General features: G+C 46.0%; 1 protein-coding gene and 1 long non-coding RNA gene across 6 annotated transcripts in view; one reads left to right on the top strand and one right to left on the bottom strand.

The window, feature by feature from the left end:
* The window catches only part of CERS6 (ceramide synthase 6), a 694,449-nt gene that overhangs the window by 665,847 nt on the left and 11,110 nt on the right, over positions 1 to 17,492 (top strand). For 3 of the 4 annotated variants that reach the window (XM_063933580.1, XM_063933579.1, XM_063933581.1), the window contains exon 9: positions 12,078 to 12,234. The exons of the other annotated variant lie outside the window; for it this stretch is intronic. In XM_063933580.1, the coding sequence (XP_063789650.1) occupies positions 12,078 to 12,234 (157 nt within the window). The remainder of the gene's footprint in view (positions 1 to 12,077; positions 12,235 to 17,492) is intronic. 4 annotated transcript variants of the gene reach the window in all.
* LOC134944749 (uncharacterized) overlaps positions 5,670 to 17,492 on the bottom strand; it is a 160,413-nt gene continuing 148,590 nt past the window's right edge. For both annotated transcript variants that reach the window (XR_010181937.1, XR_010181938.1), the window contains one exon: positions 5,670 to 6,301. This is a non-coding gene — a long non-coding RNA (uncharacterized LOC134944749). The remainder of the gene's footprint in view (positions 6,302 to 17,492) is intronic.

Below are 17,492 nucleotides of genomic sequence, written 5' to 3'. Positions count from 1 at the left end.
TGTTCAAACTAGATTCTGTGCTAATTAGAAATAACATCATACACAGCACTTGACTCGGGAAGCTACTGTGGATTTGTGATATACATTTATATATTTCTATATGCCACTATATATTACATCCATTTTTGGATTTCCCTCAGTATGGTGAAAACATGTGATTTTTTGTTTTGTATTATACAAAAATATCATACTCTGCATGGACTCGAACCCGGAACTCTGGGATTGAGGACTAATGGTGTTATTTCATCTGACTGTGGGAAGCCTGCTTTGAAAGCTACAGTACTTTTGAAGAGTTTGAAGGCAATACAGCCCAACAAAGAGCTAGATTTTTTTATTCTTGATATAAAGTGTTTAGTTTGTCTTTAAAGATCACTAAGATCAATATGAATGAATATCCAAGCCATTAGTGGGACGTTATTCTGTGGACCTTTTGGCTTTACTATGCCCCCCCCCCCCCCTCCCTTTTATCATATCTTTTTATTAGTATGAAAACAAAATGGGATCAAATAAAAACATCTCACGCTGCATGGACTCGAACCCGGGACTCTGGGCATGAGGACTCGCAGTTCTATTTCACTAGACAACATCCTGCCTACTTTGCAAGCTGCATATATTTTCAAGGATGATTTGTTAATGGAGATAAACATAGAGCCATCTTTTCATATAGTTTTATTTTGTTTTTAAAATATTTATTATATATAGATAGATAGATAGATAGATAGATAGATAGATAGATAGATAATACAGGTTATCCCACACAAATGGGAAAAGATAGCACTCTCCAGACTTAGCATCCAATAAAGCAAATAGTAAATTTAATGCAAGGGTAATCTCACAGTTTCAATGTCGTTTCAAAAGCGATTTCCATCGTTTCGGTCCCTGGCGGGACCTTTCTCAAGGATTATACAGTCAGTCAGCAAGGTCAGCAATACAGCATAGGTCAGCTTTGGTCTCCTGCAAAGCTGACCTATGCTGTATTGCTGACCTTGCTGACTGACTGTATAATCCTTGAGAAAGGTCCCGCCAGGGACCGAAACGTTGGAAATCGCTTTTGAAACGACATTGAAACTGTGAGATTACCCTTGCATTAAATTTACTATTTGCTTTATTGGATGCTAAGTCTGGAGAGTGCTATCTTTTCCCATTTGTGTGGGATAACCTGTATTGTACTATGGGCCCCGCCCCAAAAAGGGCGGGACTCTGATCGGCACCCCAGCTGTTGGCTGTAGTATTTGTGAGAGTGCAGGGATTTCCTGTATATAGATAGATAGATAGATAGATAGATAGATAGATAGATAGATAGATAGATAGATATAGATATATATATATATATATTGTATGAGAATCAGCAGCACTCCGTCCAGAAATACTATACACTCAATAAGCCGGTGCCATCCAGGTAACAACCCCGAATCGGGTGTCCATAAATATGCAAAACAATCAGCGGCACTCACGGCTCCCGAATGGGGAAATGAAGACACTCAGTCGTTGTGCGGTTAACGTTTCAATGTTATTCACATTAACATTTTCATCAGGACATCTATATATATATATATATATGAATAAATATCAAAGCCACTATTCTGTTGACTTCTATTAATTGTATTACAGATGGGGCCACGCTAATCGTGGCTCCGTCTGTGCCTGGCCGTACCCGCCTAGGCATGCCCATTGCAGCGTATGTGCCACGCACGCGCCCCATTCACTACAATGGGATTGTCTCTGTGCATTGCCATAGCGGGGCTAAGTGCTGGATCGCCTAGTCCCGCCGGGAGCGCACGTCTATACATCTGTACATCTATCTGTAGCATTTGTTTTACTGGGAAACCACTGTGTTGACCATACAGGTGCACGGTGTGGCTCCCCTGTTTGAATTTTTGACTGTGCTGCAACGGTCACTGGAGAGATGCTTATCTCCATCTCCAGAAAACATAAATATAACATTTTCCAGCTTTTATAAGATAATTATGTTTTATTAAATATCCCCCTCAGTGTGATTTCCTCCACTGGCTCTAGTTTTGCCGATATCAGCGTACTGCAGACACTGATGGTGAACAAGAAATAAAAGCGCTGGGCTCTTTTTCCCCCACCTCCGACGGTGGTTAAAGTACCCAAGGATACACACAGATAGCCATATCCGTCAGAGGTCGAGCACTGCTCTGCGGTCACCAAATACGGAGTGCAGCGTTCTCCCTCTGCCGCTTTATACACATCGGCTTCTACTTGCATGAATTGACATATACTGTAGGAGGTGATCATAATGCCGTTCTACTGAGCTTCGCAATCTGGCGCTCTCCCTCCCAAACGGCCATTAATTACAAGCACTTTGTATCCATCTATTTAAGTGAACCTTTATTGACGCCAATTACATCACTAAGTGAACCATGTTGCATATACACAATTGCATCACAAGCAATTAAAGAGCTTCTGTGAAACCCTGGAGTGAGAACAGTCCATTTAATATTTTAAGTATTTTTTACTTTTAGATTTATTGTTGTATGTGTATGTTACATGCTTTATGATCTTTACAAGATTATTTGTTAATAAAATTGTGAAAGCGCTCCCTTAGTATTGGAACTACCTTCTTCTATAGTCATTAGTCTGCTTTTTGGCATTTACAGTACTGCCAAATTGGGATCTGCTTTGTATTTGTTACAAGTGATATTAGATTGTATATTAATCAAACAGAATTGGTGGCTTGTTTTTATTCATCAAGGTGCAGTTTGTCATCCTGAGTTTATTTCTATTTAAAAACACTGTATGGGAATAAATGCCATCTAGTGGTCAAACATGTTAAAGGTCTGTTTTATTACAAACGTGGACAACACTATTATACAGTAGTATGAATTGTGTGTATGTTGTAAAAAAAAAATGAATACAATAACTGTTCCTAGCTGTTGTGTTTATATAATGTTTAGTGTGTAAAAGGATAATTCCATTACAGTAAAACGGCTTTTTTTAATTTGTAATGTGCTTTAATGATATTGCTTTCAAAGAGAATGCTCAGTGAGGGTCATTCAATTGTGATTGAAGTTGCTATCACTTCCTTGGAAGCAGCAGTGATTGCACAGTATGGTAATGCAGCAGGTCGTGTCAGCAGACACCTCCTTCTGCAGTAGTGATCTGACCTGCGTCATAGGATGCAGCATCAGATCACCCAGTCACCATATGGATGTTTCGGGAATCCTAGGAGTTGCGCAAGCTGATCATCACAGAGGTCAGGAAATCTCTGTGCTACCACAGAGATCCCTGGCCTCTTCCCTCCCCATTAACAGTGGTGAAACAGAGGCTGTCGCTGCCCCCTCCCCGTCACCAAACAGCATCAGACTGTCAACCAATAGCAGTCTGATGAAGTAGTGCATCCAGAGGTTAAAGTGAGGCGGAACTGCATTTCGTAAGTTCCATTTGGAGCTGGAACGCAGTTCTGCCTCCTCGGGCTCACCCAAACCAGGGAGAAGTTGGGCGCACGTTGAGATTTTATTACCAGCGGGCGGCTTCTTCCTCTCAGTGGCAGCCGGAGTGAGTTCTGGCTTCCGGCTCAGGCAGTGTGCGCGTACGGCACTATGGGAGAGACGTCATGACGTTTCTCCCATAGATCTGAAGAGCGGGCGGCCAGGCGGAGGGCAGCAGCAGTCTGGAGCAGGGGCTGGTGAGTACTGTGGGTGTTTTTGTTTGTTTTTTTGTATGTGTGTAAGTGGCGCTACTAGGGGGCACATCTACGGGGGGCACATCCGCTGGGGTCACATCGGCTGGGGGCACATCTAATGGGGGCACAACTGCTGGGGGCACATCTACTGGAGGCACAACTACTGGGTCACGTCTACTGGGGCAAAACTACAGGGGGCAGAACTACTGGGGGCATAAGGTCTGACTGGAGGCATATCTACTGGGTGCATAACTACAGGGGGCATAACTATTAGGGGCATATTTACTGACTGAGGGCATAACTACTGACTGAGGGCATAACTACGGGGGACATAACTACAGGGGGCAAATCTACTGGGGCATAACTACAGGGGGCATAACTACTGACTGGAGGCATAACTACTGCGGGCATAACTACTGGAGGCAACACTACACGGGGCACTACCACTGGGGGCACAACTGCTGGGGGCACATCTACTGGAGGCACAACTACTGGGTCACGTCTACTGGGGCACAACTACAGGGGGCATAACTACTGGGGGCATAAGGTCTGACTGGAGGCATATCTACTGGGTGCATAACTACAGGGGGCATATTTACTGACTGGGGGCATAACTACTGACTGAGGGCATAACTACGGGGGACAAATCTACTGGAGCATAACTACAGGGGGCATAGCTACTGACTGGAGGCATAACTACTGCGGGCATAACTGTGGGGGGCATAACTACTGGAAGCAACACTACACGGGGCACTACCACTGGGGGCATTACTACTGGGGGCACTACTAATGAGGGCATTGCATAGGGGGCACTTTATAAGGGGCATCACTCCTGGGGACATAAGGGGCACTACTACTGATGGCATTGTATAAGTGGCACTATTGCTGTGGGCATTATGTGTATTTGGGGTGCTACTACTGTGGGCTTTGTGTATAAGGGGCACTAATGTGTGGTGTAATGTTAATAAGATTGTGCTACCGTGCGGCATAATTTGAATTGGGGATACTATTCGGTGACCACCAGTGGTGCAAGTAGAAAAAATGGCTTATAGGTACCTGTACTGTGTGCGCACAGAAATTGCGTGCGTAAAAATGGGTGTGGCCAAATGTCACATGGGGCGTGGACAATGAAAATGGGGGTGTGATACACATATGGGGGTGCAGATTCACATATGACCCCAATAGTGCCAGATATACGTTGGCCCACAGTGCCAGATATACATTGCCCCACACTGCCAGATATACATTGTCCCACAGTGCCAAAAATACAGTACATTGCCTCACAGTGCCAGATACACATATAACCCACAGTGCCAGATACACATTGCCCCACAGTGCCAGATACACAAATGCTCCCAGAGTGCCAGATATACATTGCCTCACAGTGCCAGATATACATTGCTCCATACTGCCAGATATACATTGTCCCACAGTGCCAGATACACATATGACCCACAGTGCCAGATACACATTGCCCCACAGTGCCAGATACACAAATGCTCCCAGAGTGCCAGATATACATTGCCTCACAGTGCCAGATAAACATTGCCCCACAGTGCCAGATACACATTGCCCCACAGTGCCAGATACACAAATTCCCCCAGAGTGGCAGATATACATTGCCTCACAGTGCCAGATATACAAATGCCCAATTAGACAGAAGAAAGGAAACACAGATTCAAATCGCTCCAATAGCACCCAATTTTACACATAAACACCAAAAAACGGTGGAGAGTAAAATTTATTTACCATACTCAGGGTATTGAATTGCGCAGTTAAAATTCAATGATAGCTTTCTTAATTCTAATGTGAATTATATCACACCAAACAAACGAATGTAGTAGCGCATAAACATCCCCATTGGTATTAACAGCAGCAAATTGTAAAGATCCTCAGACTCCCAGATGAAATAGAAATATCCTGGAAAGATGATTCTGTAACAAATTGTATCCACCTTTACATATACAGTATATGAGCCCCAAGGCTCATAAAGGGGTACAAAGGAATAGAGAAAGTGCAATAGTGCAGTTAACCTTTTAAAATCACATTGATTTATTTATATATTGCACTAACACCAGACAGACGGAAACAGGCACATATATAATCCCATAGGCTTTAACAGCAGCTGGTAATGGAGTCCTGGTAGCCCCAGATGGATAGAAGCACCCTGGATGAACGGCTCCGGAAACCGGGATCCAGCACTGCAACTCCAGCACCAGTTTATAGATGACAGCCGCGGGATGATAAAACATGGAAATTTCTTGCTTAACGTGTTTCAGATGCTTACGGTCCTTCCTCAGAAGCATATAGAGCTCTCCCAAACCCTATTACTTATACCCTAACTAATACATTGATCAGCTGTTCTACGTTATCATTAGCTGGCATAGCATCCTCCAAGCGCATGCGCAAAGCGGTCACATGATCGAAAATAACATGGCCGTGCGTTCTACCCAGGTTAAGAACCTCAAATCACGATCACGTGGCCGGAAGCAATATGGCTGTGTGTTTCACCTGGCCGGAAGTCCTTATATCCATAGTTTATTTGCGTTCCAGTCACCGGTGATCGTACTTTTATACATGTAGATGCTGTCAATACTTCTCCAGATGTGTACTAAATGTCCACAATATAACATTAAAATATATTTATAGTAATACCTTAAAGAAAATAAAAACAGGGTTAGTGACATACATATAAAAATATAATTGGATAGATAAAACAACATACCCAATAAAATGAACCATGAGTAATAAAGTGCAAATGCATGAAACAGCTGAAATATTACAAAAATAGAATAACTATATATCAAGCTAAAACGCATTTCAACTTAAAATCACAGTTGAGTCCCTTGGGAACAAGGGTACCTAAATGGATACTAAAAGGATACTAGTGATGTGTTGCAAAAACTTTCTAATTATGAGTAGCAGGAAGGTGATCAATTATGTAGTGCTGAAGTTAGTACACTATATACAATTATCGAGAAAGATAAAGGTTTAGCTGCGGTATCCTATTTTTTAAATTTAAGCACTTTAGGGGTAGAACTAAAGAATTTTATCCTAGAAAGCATAGCTTTTATTTTAGTGAATAACTATTTTATATTTGATGGAACATTCTATATACAGCAGACAGGTACTGCTATGGGCACTAGGTTCGCCCCCAGCTATGCTAATCTATTTATGGCCCACTGGGAAGAACAAACAATATTCGGTGGGGCCAAACTGGGGGTGAGCCTGGTGTCCTGACAACGTTTTATAGACTATATACTTTTTATATGGAGAGGTGATGTATATGAATTAAATAGTTTTTGCACTTTATTAAATTTTAATTATGTCGCTATTAAATTGACTTTTAATTTCTTTAGATACACAAATGCCCACACTGTGTCAGATATACATTGCCCCCCAGTGCCAGATACAGAAATGCCCCCCAGTGCCAGATATGCCCCAGTGCCAGACACAGAAATGCCCCCACAGTGCCAGATATGCCCCCAGTGCCAAATACAGAGATGCCCCCAGTACCAGATACAGAAATGTCCCCAGTGCCAGGTACACATGTTCCCACAGTGCCAGATATGCCCCCAGTGCCAGGTACACATGTCCTCACAGTGCCCCCCCTTCCCCTGCTGCTTACCACGCTGCTGCTGTCCTGTGTGTAAGGGGAGGAGTGCACAGCATGCGCCTCTCCTGCCCCTCAGTCTCCAACGGCAGTGTGGGTGTCTACCGTCAAATAGGTGCCGCTCCGTGAGCCAATCAAAGCTTGTGGTCTGGCAGCCAATCAGGACCCTTGGCTGCTGCTCCGTGAGCTCTGATTGGCTCACGGGCTGGCGCCGAATTGAAGGTAGACACTGAGGGGCAGGAGAGGCGCACGCTCTGCTCTCCTCCCCTCACAGCAACAGTTCGGTGAGCAGCAGCGGAGGGAGGGAGAAAGCGGTGGCCAGGAAGCAATCGAGCCACATGTGGAGGTTGAAAGAGCCGCATGCGGCTCGAGAGCCGTTGGTTGGCCACCGCTGGTCTAGTTGGTGAGCGCAATGAGTGGCGGCCCAGCGGCGGTGGGTACGGCGTACCTATGGCTAAATTCTTAAGGGTATGCCGTACCTGCCCACTTGCACCACTGGTGACCACGTCCCTTTCTTTTGAGGCCACTCCCCTTTTTGCGGCAATCCCTTTATTTCACGGCCATGGTGGAGGGTGGGGGAGAGTTCCACCACCTCTTTAGGACCACTTTACGCACTGAGTGCATCCATCGTCGCAGGGTCCTGTGCATACGCAAAGCACTGATAATTGGTACTTTGCTCATGAACAGCAACTCCAACTATTGGCGGGATGTAATGCTGCCCAAGTCTGGCGGCCGTGCGGGATGCCGGACGAACTCGGACGTTTTTTTAAAGGGGCAATCACTTACAAGGCAAAACTATGCCTTGTAAGTGATTGCCCCTTTAAAAAAATGTCCACGTTCGACCGGCATCCCGCACAGCCGCCGGACTCGGGCATTATTACATCCCACTGCACGGCTGAATAACCCCCAATATTATGTAGTAATAATAATGGCTGATTTTATGTTTATGTAGATATGTGGGAGAAACAGACCGTAAGGTTTTATCAATCTATTAGTTAAGCAAAGTAAAATGGTAGTTAAAAAAATATGTTGTCCACCTTGTGACAGCACACACCTTTTTAGTAGGTGCCCACCTGAGTAGAAATGTGTTATTTGTGTTCGCTTTGGAGCCTCAATTGTATTTGTTATTTATTGTCACTGACCATTACCCCTAGAATTAGTCACCCTTCTAATGTGTGTCTTCCAATCAGGGTCAACACTACCACTAGATGAGCTAAGCTGGCTGCCTAGAGCTTTATGGTTTCTGGGGAACCTGCACTGAACAGCAGCCATACAAGGATTTATATGAAACATGTTGGAATTTAATTAAAGGAGTTACAGTGGGAAAAGAATGACAAGAGACAGAAGAACACTTCATCCTGTCTCCAGGGATAGTTGCTTGGTACTGTAAGTCCGACTGCCGGGGTCCCAAACGCCTGGTATCTGACTGGATCCCGTATGTCCCACTTGCTGTAGTGCTGTCTTGCAAAGCTAAGAGTGCACAGATTTTCTGGGTTAAATTTCATCAAGTTTATGGCCTTGCCCATTGAATAACATGGCCACGTACCCAGGGCACTCTGGCCAAAGTTTCACCTTGGGTGCTTAGTACCAAGGGCATAGCTACCATAGCTGAAGGCAGTGCAGCTGCTATGGGGCCCAGAGCTGAGAGAGGCCACCTCCCCTGTGTTATATACATTTTTCGCCATTGGGTGGTACGTAGGGGTCCTTTTAAACCTTTTCCCTGGGGCATGCAATATATCTGTGGTATAAAATGAACTCGAGGGCATTTTAATGTTATATAAAATGAACTGGGGCAATGTAATGAGGCACAATATGAACGGGAACACTATATATCATAATGTGAATTGGGGGCACTGTGCGGCATAATGTGTATTGCCAGCTCTGAAATGTGACATATGGTGAACTTAAGCACTACTACGATTCATAAAAGAAACTAGGGCACTACTATGGGTCATAACATTAACAACTACTGCAGAGAGGTGTCTCTCTCTAAAAGCATTGGGATGGTGCCCCTTCAAAATAGTGGTATGGAGCATACAAAGTTCTGGTTCCCCCCCCCCTGCTTTGTACCCTTTAAATTCTTCATGCATATTAAGATAGGAGGTAGAGGGCTGATGCAGAGTGACTGCTACACCTGTGGGCATAGCTTCGACTGAATTTGCACTGCAAACGCCCAGAAAGCAGACACATTCATAGACCCGCACGCATCGAGCATAGAGGAGAAAACAGGTAGTGAACGGGAGTGCTTACTGGACTGTGCAGCAAACCAGGGTAAAGGCGAATATACAACTGAGAAACCAATATTATATGCAGGTGGTCAGGAACAAATAACGGATCATGGGTAATTCAGACCTGATCGTAGCAGCAAACTTGTTAGCAGTTGGGAAAAACCATGTGCACTGCAGGGGAGGCGGATATAACATGTGTTAGATTTGAGTGGGTCATTTTGTTTCTGTGCAGGGAAAATAGTGGCTGCTTATTTTTAGACTGCAATTTAGATTTCAGTTTGAACACACCCCACCCAAATCTAACTCTCTATGCACATGTTATATCTGCACATGGTTTTGCCCATCTGCTAACAAATTTGCTGTTGCGATCAACTCAGAATTAGGCCCAAATGATGGTCAGCAGCAAACGCCAACTGCTTGTGACTGACTGCTGCAGTGGTGGAACTAGCGAGCGGTGGGCCCAGGTGCGACAAAATGCTTTGGGGCCCCCCCCCCCCCATCCCATCCAAGTCCACCCCCTCACCCCTGGAGAGGATCTGGTGAGGGGACCTGCTCAGTGCTAGAGAAATGGATACCTAGCAACAGTGCCGTAACTAGACATTTTAGCACTGTGTGCAAGAAATGGCGTCGGAGCCCCACCCCTCCATGTAAAATAGGGGCAGTGTGCGCCATATGCGCGCGCAAAAATATATAGGGGCGTGGCTTCGTGGGGAAGGGGTGTGGCCACAACATAATACCATTTCATATAACGGTGCACAGTAGTCTCCATTATTCAAATTACGCTGCACAGTAGCACCACTACACCAGGTAGAGCCCCTTTTACACATTACAGTGGACAGATTCCCCTTTTTACACATTACGGCAGACAGCGTCCCCTTTTTACACATTACGGCAGACAGCGTCCCCCTTTTTTACACATAACGGCAGACAGCATCCCCTTTTTTACACATTACGGCAGACAGCATCCCCTTTTTTACACATAACAGTAGACAGCATCCCCTTTTTACACATTACGGCAGACAGCGTCCCCTTTTAACACATTACGGCAGACAGCGTCCCCTTTTTACACTTTAAGGCAGACAGCATCCCCTTTGTACAGATAACGGCAGACAGCGTCCCCTTTTTACACCTTACGGCGGACAGATTCCCCTTTTTACACATAACAGCAGACAGCTTCCTCTTTTTACTCATTACGGCAGACAGTGTCCCCTTTTTACACATTACGGCAGACAGCGTCCCCTTTTTACACATTAAGGCAGACAGCGCCCCCCTTTTTACACATAACGGCAGGCAGCATCCCCTTTTTACACATAACGGCAGACAGCGTCCCCTTTTTACACATTACGGCAGACAGCGTCCCCTTTTTACACATTACGGCAGACAGCGTCCCCCTTTTTACACATTAAGGCAGACAGCGTGCCCTTTTTTACACATTAAGGCAGACAGCGTGCCCTTTTTACACATTACGGCAGACAGCGTCCTCCTTTTGACACATTACGGCAGACAGAGAAGAAAGAAAGAAATAATTATACTTACTCTCTCCAGTCAGGCTCCTCGGTGCAGCTTCTGGCAGAGTTCCCGGGCAGGAGAGAAGGAGGAGGAGAGAGGTGGAGGAGGGAGCCGCAGCAGCGCTGTGTAATTGGTGGAAGTGCTGCTGGTGCTCCCTGTCCTTCACCATAGGCTGTTCACCGCCGCTGTGAATGCTGGGATGCGCTTCCCAGCATTCACAGCGTCGGAGGATAGCCTATGGTGCAGGACAGGGACAGCAGCAGCAGCGCTTCCACCAATTACACAGCGCTGCTGCGGCTCCACTTCTCTTTCTCCCCCCCGTGGCCACTGCGCTCCTCTACTCGGCGGGCGGCTGTGTGCTGTGGGCAGCGGTTTCCCGCAGCACACAGCGGCATGTAATGAGTCAGTTTGACTCATTACATGCTTTGGGCCCCTGGACAGTGGCGGGCCTCAGTGCGAGGCACTGCTTGCACTGCAGGAGTTCTGCCACTGGACTGCTGATACTTCACAGACACTGATTAGTGCTTTCTACATCGCTCCTGCAGAACTATGCCTTTGAGCTTGTTTAAACTGTTTTTTCTTCTTTCAGTAAGCAAGATAGTTGCTTCTGCTGTATTAGGAAGGTTTTTCTAGTTGAATTGATTTCCTAATATCAAATTGTGTTTGTTGCATATAATGTAAATGGTTAATGTATAATGTAATGGTGCCTGTGGCATGTAAGAACACATCTGCATGTGACTGGAAATATGCCAATTTTGCATGTGGTTTATTTTAGAGTTATTTATACTCCTCTTGGGGGAGAAAGTATCAAACCTTGGAAAGAGTCTATGAAAAATGGCAGTTGGAAGTATATTGGCAGGAACTTTATCTCTCTCCACGGCTTGGTTTATTCCCCCTCCTCCCCCATGACCAACTCTGGATTAGTCATAAAGTAAGCAGCAAGGTTGTAGTACAAAATGAAATGTGGGATGAGGAAAGGAAATGGTTCACTGTCTTTTTTGATTACATAAATGCTTATTTAAGAAACAATATAGTTACATGTGGAGACAAAACTGTAAAATCTTCTATCCCTGTATTGCAGGATACTAAACACCACGCTGTTTGAAAGCTGGGAAATTGTGGGTCCTTATCCTTCCTGGTGGGTCTTTAATCTCCTGCTGTTACTACTTCAATCTTTGCATCTATTCTGGTCTTACTTAATAATCAAGATCGCCTGCAAAGCCATCTCAAAAGGCAAGGTGAGAATTCTGTTCCTTGCTCCCATTATGCTTGACCTGCTAAGAAACCTATTAATACAGTACAATGCTACTTGGAGAATTGATTTCATGCAGTACTGTTTCTTTGATATACAGTAGGTTACATAAAAAAAGACATTACTGGTCTCTACTAAGTGAGATCTTTTCAGAACAATAATTTTTTAGTCATTTATTTCTTCATAAACTGAACCCAGGACCGGATTAAGGCAAGTGAGGGCACAGGGCAACAAATGTATGGGGGCCCCCACCAATTAAATTGACTCTGCATCCCACTACTCTCACTACTTTGCCACTTAGCAGAGTAGGCGAGGGAGTGAGAGACAAAGAGGGTGTCAGGGAGAGTGAAAGAGAAAGAGGGGAGCATAGGTGTGCGCAGGGGGGGTGCCTGGTGCGCACAGGCACCCCCTAATGTCTGGCACCCCGATCTCACATGCCTGATGCAGCGATTGCCGAGCAGGCTGATTACTGTCCCCTCTGCGCTGCACCCTGCAGGACTGCATTACTGACCGGACGCCTGGGTTAATCAAGGGTGCCACTGCCACCGGCTTTCAAATTCCCAGCTCCACCTCCATGTACAAAAACAGTGTGATGTGATGTGATTACGTCATGCTGCTCGCACGTCCATCCGTCACACGCCCACCTCTCTCCTTCTATGCTATGCCAACGCCAGCCACTGATGAGGAGCAGCATGCAGCCAGCGTTCCTTTTAGGAAGACAAATTCAATACTGGCAGACGGTCGGCAGCAGCTTTGACACGTCACTCGTTTTTCCAGCAGCGGCAGTAACTAGTCTGCGATTGTCAGTGTCAGTGAGTGACTGACTTGTAAGTAAGCTGCTGCAGCTTGCAGGGGAAAGAGAGGGGGAGCCAGACCAGGCTGAGGAGGAGCACTGTAATTGCCTGAGTGCCATCAGGGGTGTTTGGTGCACACCACAACATCTGACAATGTATCTGCTTTATTAGGATCGGTACAAAGGTGGATATTTTATATGCGTTGACCATCAATAGATGGTGCTAGACACGCCCAAAAGGCGGTGCTAGACACACCCCTCCGACGATGCACCCCCTAATAAAATTTGCTGTGCACGCCAGTGGAGGGGAGAGTGAGGGAGACAGAGAGGGGTGCGGACGAGAGATAGGGGTTGGCTCAGGGAGAGAAAGAGGGTGTCAGGGAAAGAGGGAATGAGAGAAAGAGAGATGGTCTCATGGAGGGAGGGAAACAGAAGGGGAGAGAGAGAGTCAGGGAGAGAAAGGGGGGCAGAGAGAGAGGAGCAAGAGAGAAATAGAGGCTGTCAGGGACAAAGAGAGAGACAGAGAGAGAAGGTACCAGGGAGGGAGAGAGAGGGTGTCAGGGAGAGAGGGAGAGGGGGGTGGTGTCAGGGAGGGAGAGCAAGAGACAGAGTGAGTAAGGGAGAGAGGGTGTCAGCGAGGACGAGAGACAGAGCGAGAGTGGGTAACAAGAAAGAGAGAAGTGACAGAGAGAGAGGGGAGCAAGTGAAAGAGGGTGTCAAGGAGAGAGCGACAGGGGGAGCATGGGAGATAGCATGTCAGGGAGAGCGAGAGAGAGAGAGAGAAGCAAGGGAGAGAGAGATATAAAGAGGGAATGAGTGAGAAACTGTCAGGAAGTGACAGAGACCGAGAGAGAGGAGAGCAAGAGAGAAAGGGAGAGAAAGAGTGTGTCAAGGAGAGAGAGAGGAGGACCAAGAGAGAGAGCGAGAGGGAGGAATAGAGTAATACTACTGTACCTATTAGGCTACAGCATCAAGTCACAGATGGGGGTGAGCACTTCACGGCATTAAGCCCCACTCCCTTTAGCATACACCTGTGAATCATGGTATTATGATCGCGAGGGGGAAGGGCTCACAAAGCTGTCTCCACCTCAAAGATAAAATCCTTCCTGTGCTGCCGGGACTCGGAGCTGGCAAGGAAGGGTGCAGGGTGGCCGGACCGGGGCAGTGTTTGCAAGAGTGTGGGGGCCCCCTGGAAGACCGCCCCATCCGCTCCGCCTATAATCCAGCTCTGGCTGAACCACACTCTGGGTAATTTGTGAACTGAAAATAAGGTTTGTTAGACTTGATGATTTACGAATGTGGCTGTAATTGTCCCTTCTTTGCGGATGGGTGTGTTCTTGCTGAATGTTGGGTAGTTGTTGCACTAATGGGTATGGTCTCATATCTCCCAACATGACCCTTTCCAGGAGGGACAAAATGTTCTTTTCCTGGACTTCCCTTGTAATCTATCATTGCCATCACCTGTTGTGATTTGTGAAACACCTTTCTTATCGATTAACTAGCTCAACACAGGTAACAGCCTCATACATTAAGAGGGAAGTCCAGAAAAGGGTCATGTTGGGAGGTATGTGGTCTGGTACTCAAATGTAAAAATTATATTGCGTGCTGCAAAATACAGTAAGATAGTCTAATGAATATCAAGATGCGGATACTGTGCTTGGCAGCAGAGTTGGTTTAGTCCTGAAAAATGACCTGATTTGTACATGTCCTCTGAGTTGTTAGTGGTCAGGCGTCAGCAGATATTTTCATTAGGATGCTTTTTGCACCTACAGGCTTACTTTATATGGGAAAGCTAATTTAAGTGAAAAGATTGAAATGTGCAGCTTTGACATGTGAAATAGAGGCAGCCACAAAGCCCCTACTACTCATTAAGATATGCGCAGTACAGGAGTGACAGAAAAGAAAAAAGTTGTAGCTAATTCAGGAAGTTGTTTAAAAGTGCTAATAATAAGAATGTAAGTTACATTTCTACTGTATGCAATGGGAATAGTACAGTATGCGGCTGCATGAGCAAATACAGGATTTCAAGAGGTGGGTTTCTAAATGCAATCCACAATCTCCTGCTCTGCGGAACATTGGAATAGGTGCAGGAGGCTGGGAGAGCGGTAGAAGAACCTAGTACAGGCCCTGTACATACATATGTACCCAATAGTCTTTTTATACACTGGATAGTGTATGGAGTACTATTTTAATAATTAACAATATATATAGTGTATAGTATAGGCTGTATCAAGCATATTAAACTAATATAAATAACATAAGTGGTCAGCAAAAGATTAAACATCCCATAATAAATAAATAAATACACAGAACTCCTACCTGATGGTAAGGCACCTGTCTCTTCTTCCTGGCAGCTACTCTCTGGTCCAACCAAGTGATAGAACGCTCAGAACTACACATACAGAAACTTGGTAGAAGAAGCTGCTATACTGGACATGTGCAGCAGCTCTGCTCTGTCCCACACTCTATGTTGTGTCGGCAGTTCTAGCAATTGTATTATATACTATTGCTGTTGTGGTCACAATTTGAGCTTCTGGCCAAGAGGAGGGGGGTTTCCGGGCAACCTGTAATTTCAATGAGTGCCACTGGGAATGGATAAGCATATGGTTTGCATTGGGAGCAGTGTTGTGCTGGCACTGGGATTGGATAAATATGTGGATGGCATTGGGATGAGTGTGGTGTTGGCACTGGGATTAGATGATCTTGTTGTTGGCATTGGGTTAGTGTGATTCTGGCACTAGGATTGGATCAGTTCGTTGTTGGTATTAGGACTGGTGTGATGTTGGCACTAGATCAGTATGTAGCTGGCATTGGGATGAGCATTGTGCTGGCACTGGGATTGGATAAGTGTATGGCTGGCATTGGGCTCAGTTCAGAGTGTGGATGGCATTATGATCAGCTCAGTATATGGATTACATAATGATCAGCTCAGTGTGTTGCTGACACTGGGATCAGTTCAGTATGTGGCTGGTATTGGGATATGTTCAGTGTGTGTTTTTTGGGGGATCAGAGCAATGTGTTGCTTGCATTATAATCAGGGCATTGCATGGCTGGCAGTTGAAGCATTGCAGTATGTGTCTGGCATTGGGAGCAGTGTAGTGTGTGGCTGGCATAGGGAATAGTGCAGTGTGAGGATGGCATTGGGAGCAGTGCAGTATGTGGATAGCATTGTTAGCAGTGCAGTATTTGGCTAGGAAAGGGAGCAGTGCAGTGTGCCTGGCATTAGAGCAGTGTTGTGTGAATGGCATAGGAAATAGTGCAGTGTGAGGTTGGCATTGGGATCAATGTATGATGTGGCTAGCATTAAGAACCGTGAAGGTTGTGGCTGGCATTGGGTGCAGTGCGTGTGCCTGGCATTGGGAGTAGTGCAGTGTGAAGTAAGTATTGGGAACAGTGCATATGGTGTCAATGGGAGCAGTGCATGGTGTGGCTGGCATTGGGAGCAGTGTAGTGTGTGGCTTGCATAGGAAGAAGTGCAGTGTGTGACTAGCATTATGAGCAGTGCATGTGGTGTCATTGAGAGCAGTGCGTGGTGTGGCTGGCATTGGGAGCTGTGCAGTGTGTGTCTTGCATTGTGTAGCTAGTGTTGGTAGCTGGGCAGTGTGTGACTGGCACTGTGAGCAATGCAGTATGTGAGTGTCACTGGGAGCAGTATGTGGTGTTGCTGGCACTGGAAGCAGTGTAGTGTGTGGCTGGCAATGGGAGCAGTGAGGGCAGTGTGTGACTGGCATTGGGAGCAGTGCAGAATGCAGCTGGATTGGGGAGCATGGCATGTGGTGCGAATTGAGAACAGTACGGTGTGTGGATGGCATTGGGAACAGTGCATGTGGCGCACATTTGGAGCTGTGCAGTGTGTGGCTAGCATAGATAGCAGTGCAGTGTATTGCTGGCATTGGAAGCAGTGTATTTGGTGTCATTGGGAGCAGTGCGCGTGTGGTGTGGCTGGCATTGGTAGCTGTGCAGTGTGTGGCTAGCGTTGGGAGCTGTGTAGTGCATGTGGTGTGCATTAGGAGCTCTGCAGTTTGACTAGCATAGGTATCAGTGCAGTGTGTTGCTGGCATTGGGAGCAGTGTAGTGTGTGACAAGCATTGGGAGCAGTGCAGTGTGTGGCATGCATTGGGAGCAGTGCATTTGGTGTGTATTGGGATCTGTGCAGTGTGTGGCTAGCGCAGGTAGCATTGTAGTATGTGTCTGGCATTGGGAGCAGTGCAGGGGTGTGGTACTGTATAAAAGATAGACAGTCAATACATAGACCCCACATGTTAGACAGTCAAAAGGCAGACAGGGTCAAAAGGTTGACATGAAAATGGTCGACATTAAAAAGATTGACATTTTTTGCATTTTTGGGGTTTGTGTGGATAGTTTTGTTATCTGGGACCCCCAATTGTAGAAAGGCATACCCTCGTGGAGTTTGCTTCCCTCACCACACTTCGGGCTTAGTGGCTCGTTGC

This window comes from Pseudophryne corroboree, chromosome 7, assembly GCF_028390025.1.
Source record: "Pseudophryne corroboree isolate aPseCor3 chromosome 7, aPseCor3.hap2, whole genome shotgun sequence".
NCBI classification, from domain to species: Eukaryota; Metazoa; Chordata; class Amphibia; order Anura; family Myobatrachidae; genus Pseudophryne; species Pseudophryne corroboree.
The sequence above is the reverse complement of the archived record's forward strand: the minus strand, read 5'-3'. Positions and strand labels throughout refer to the sequence as shown.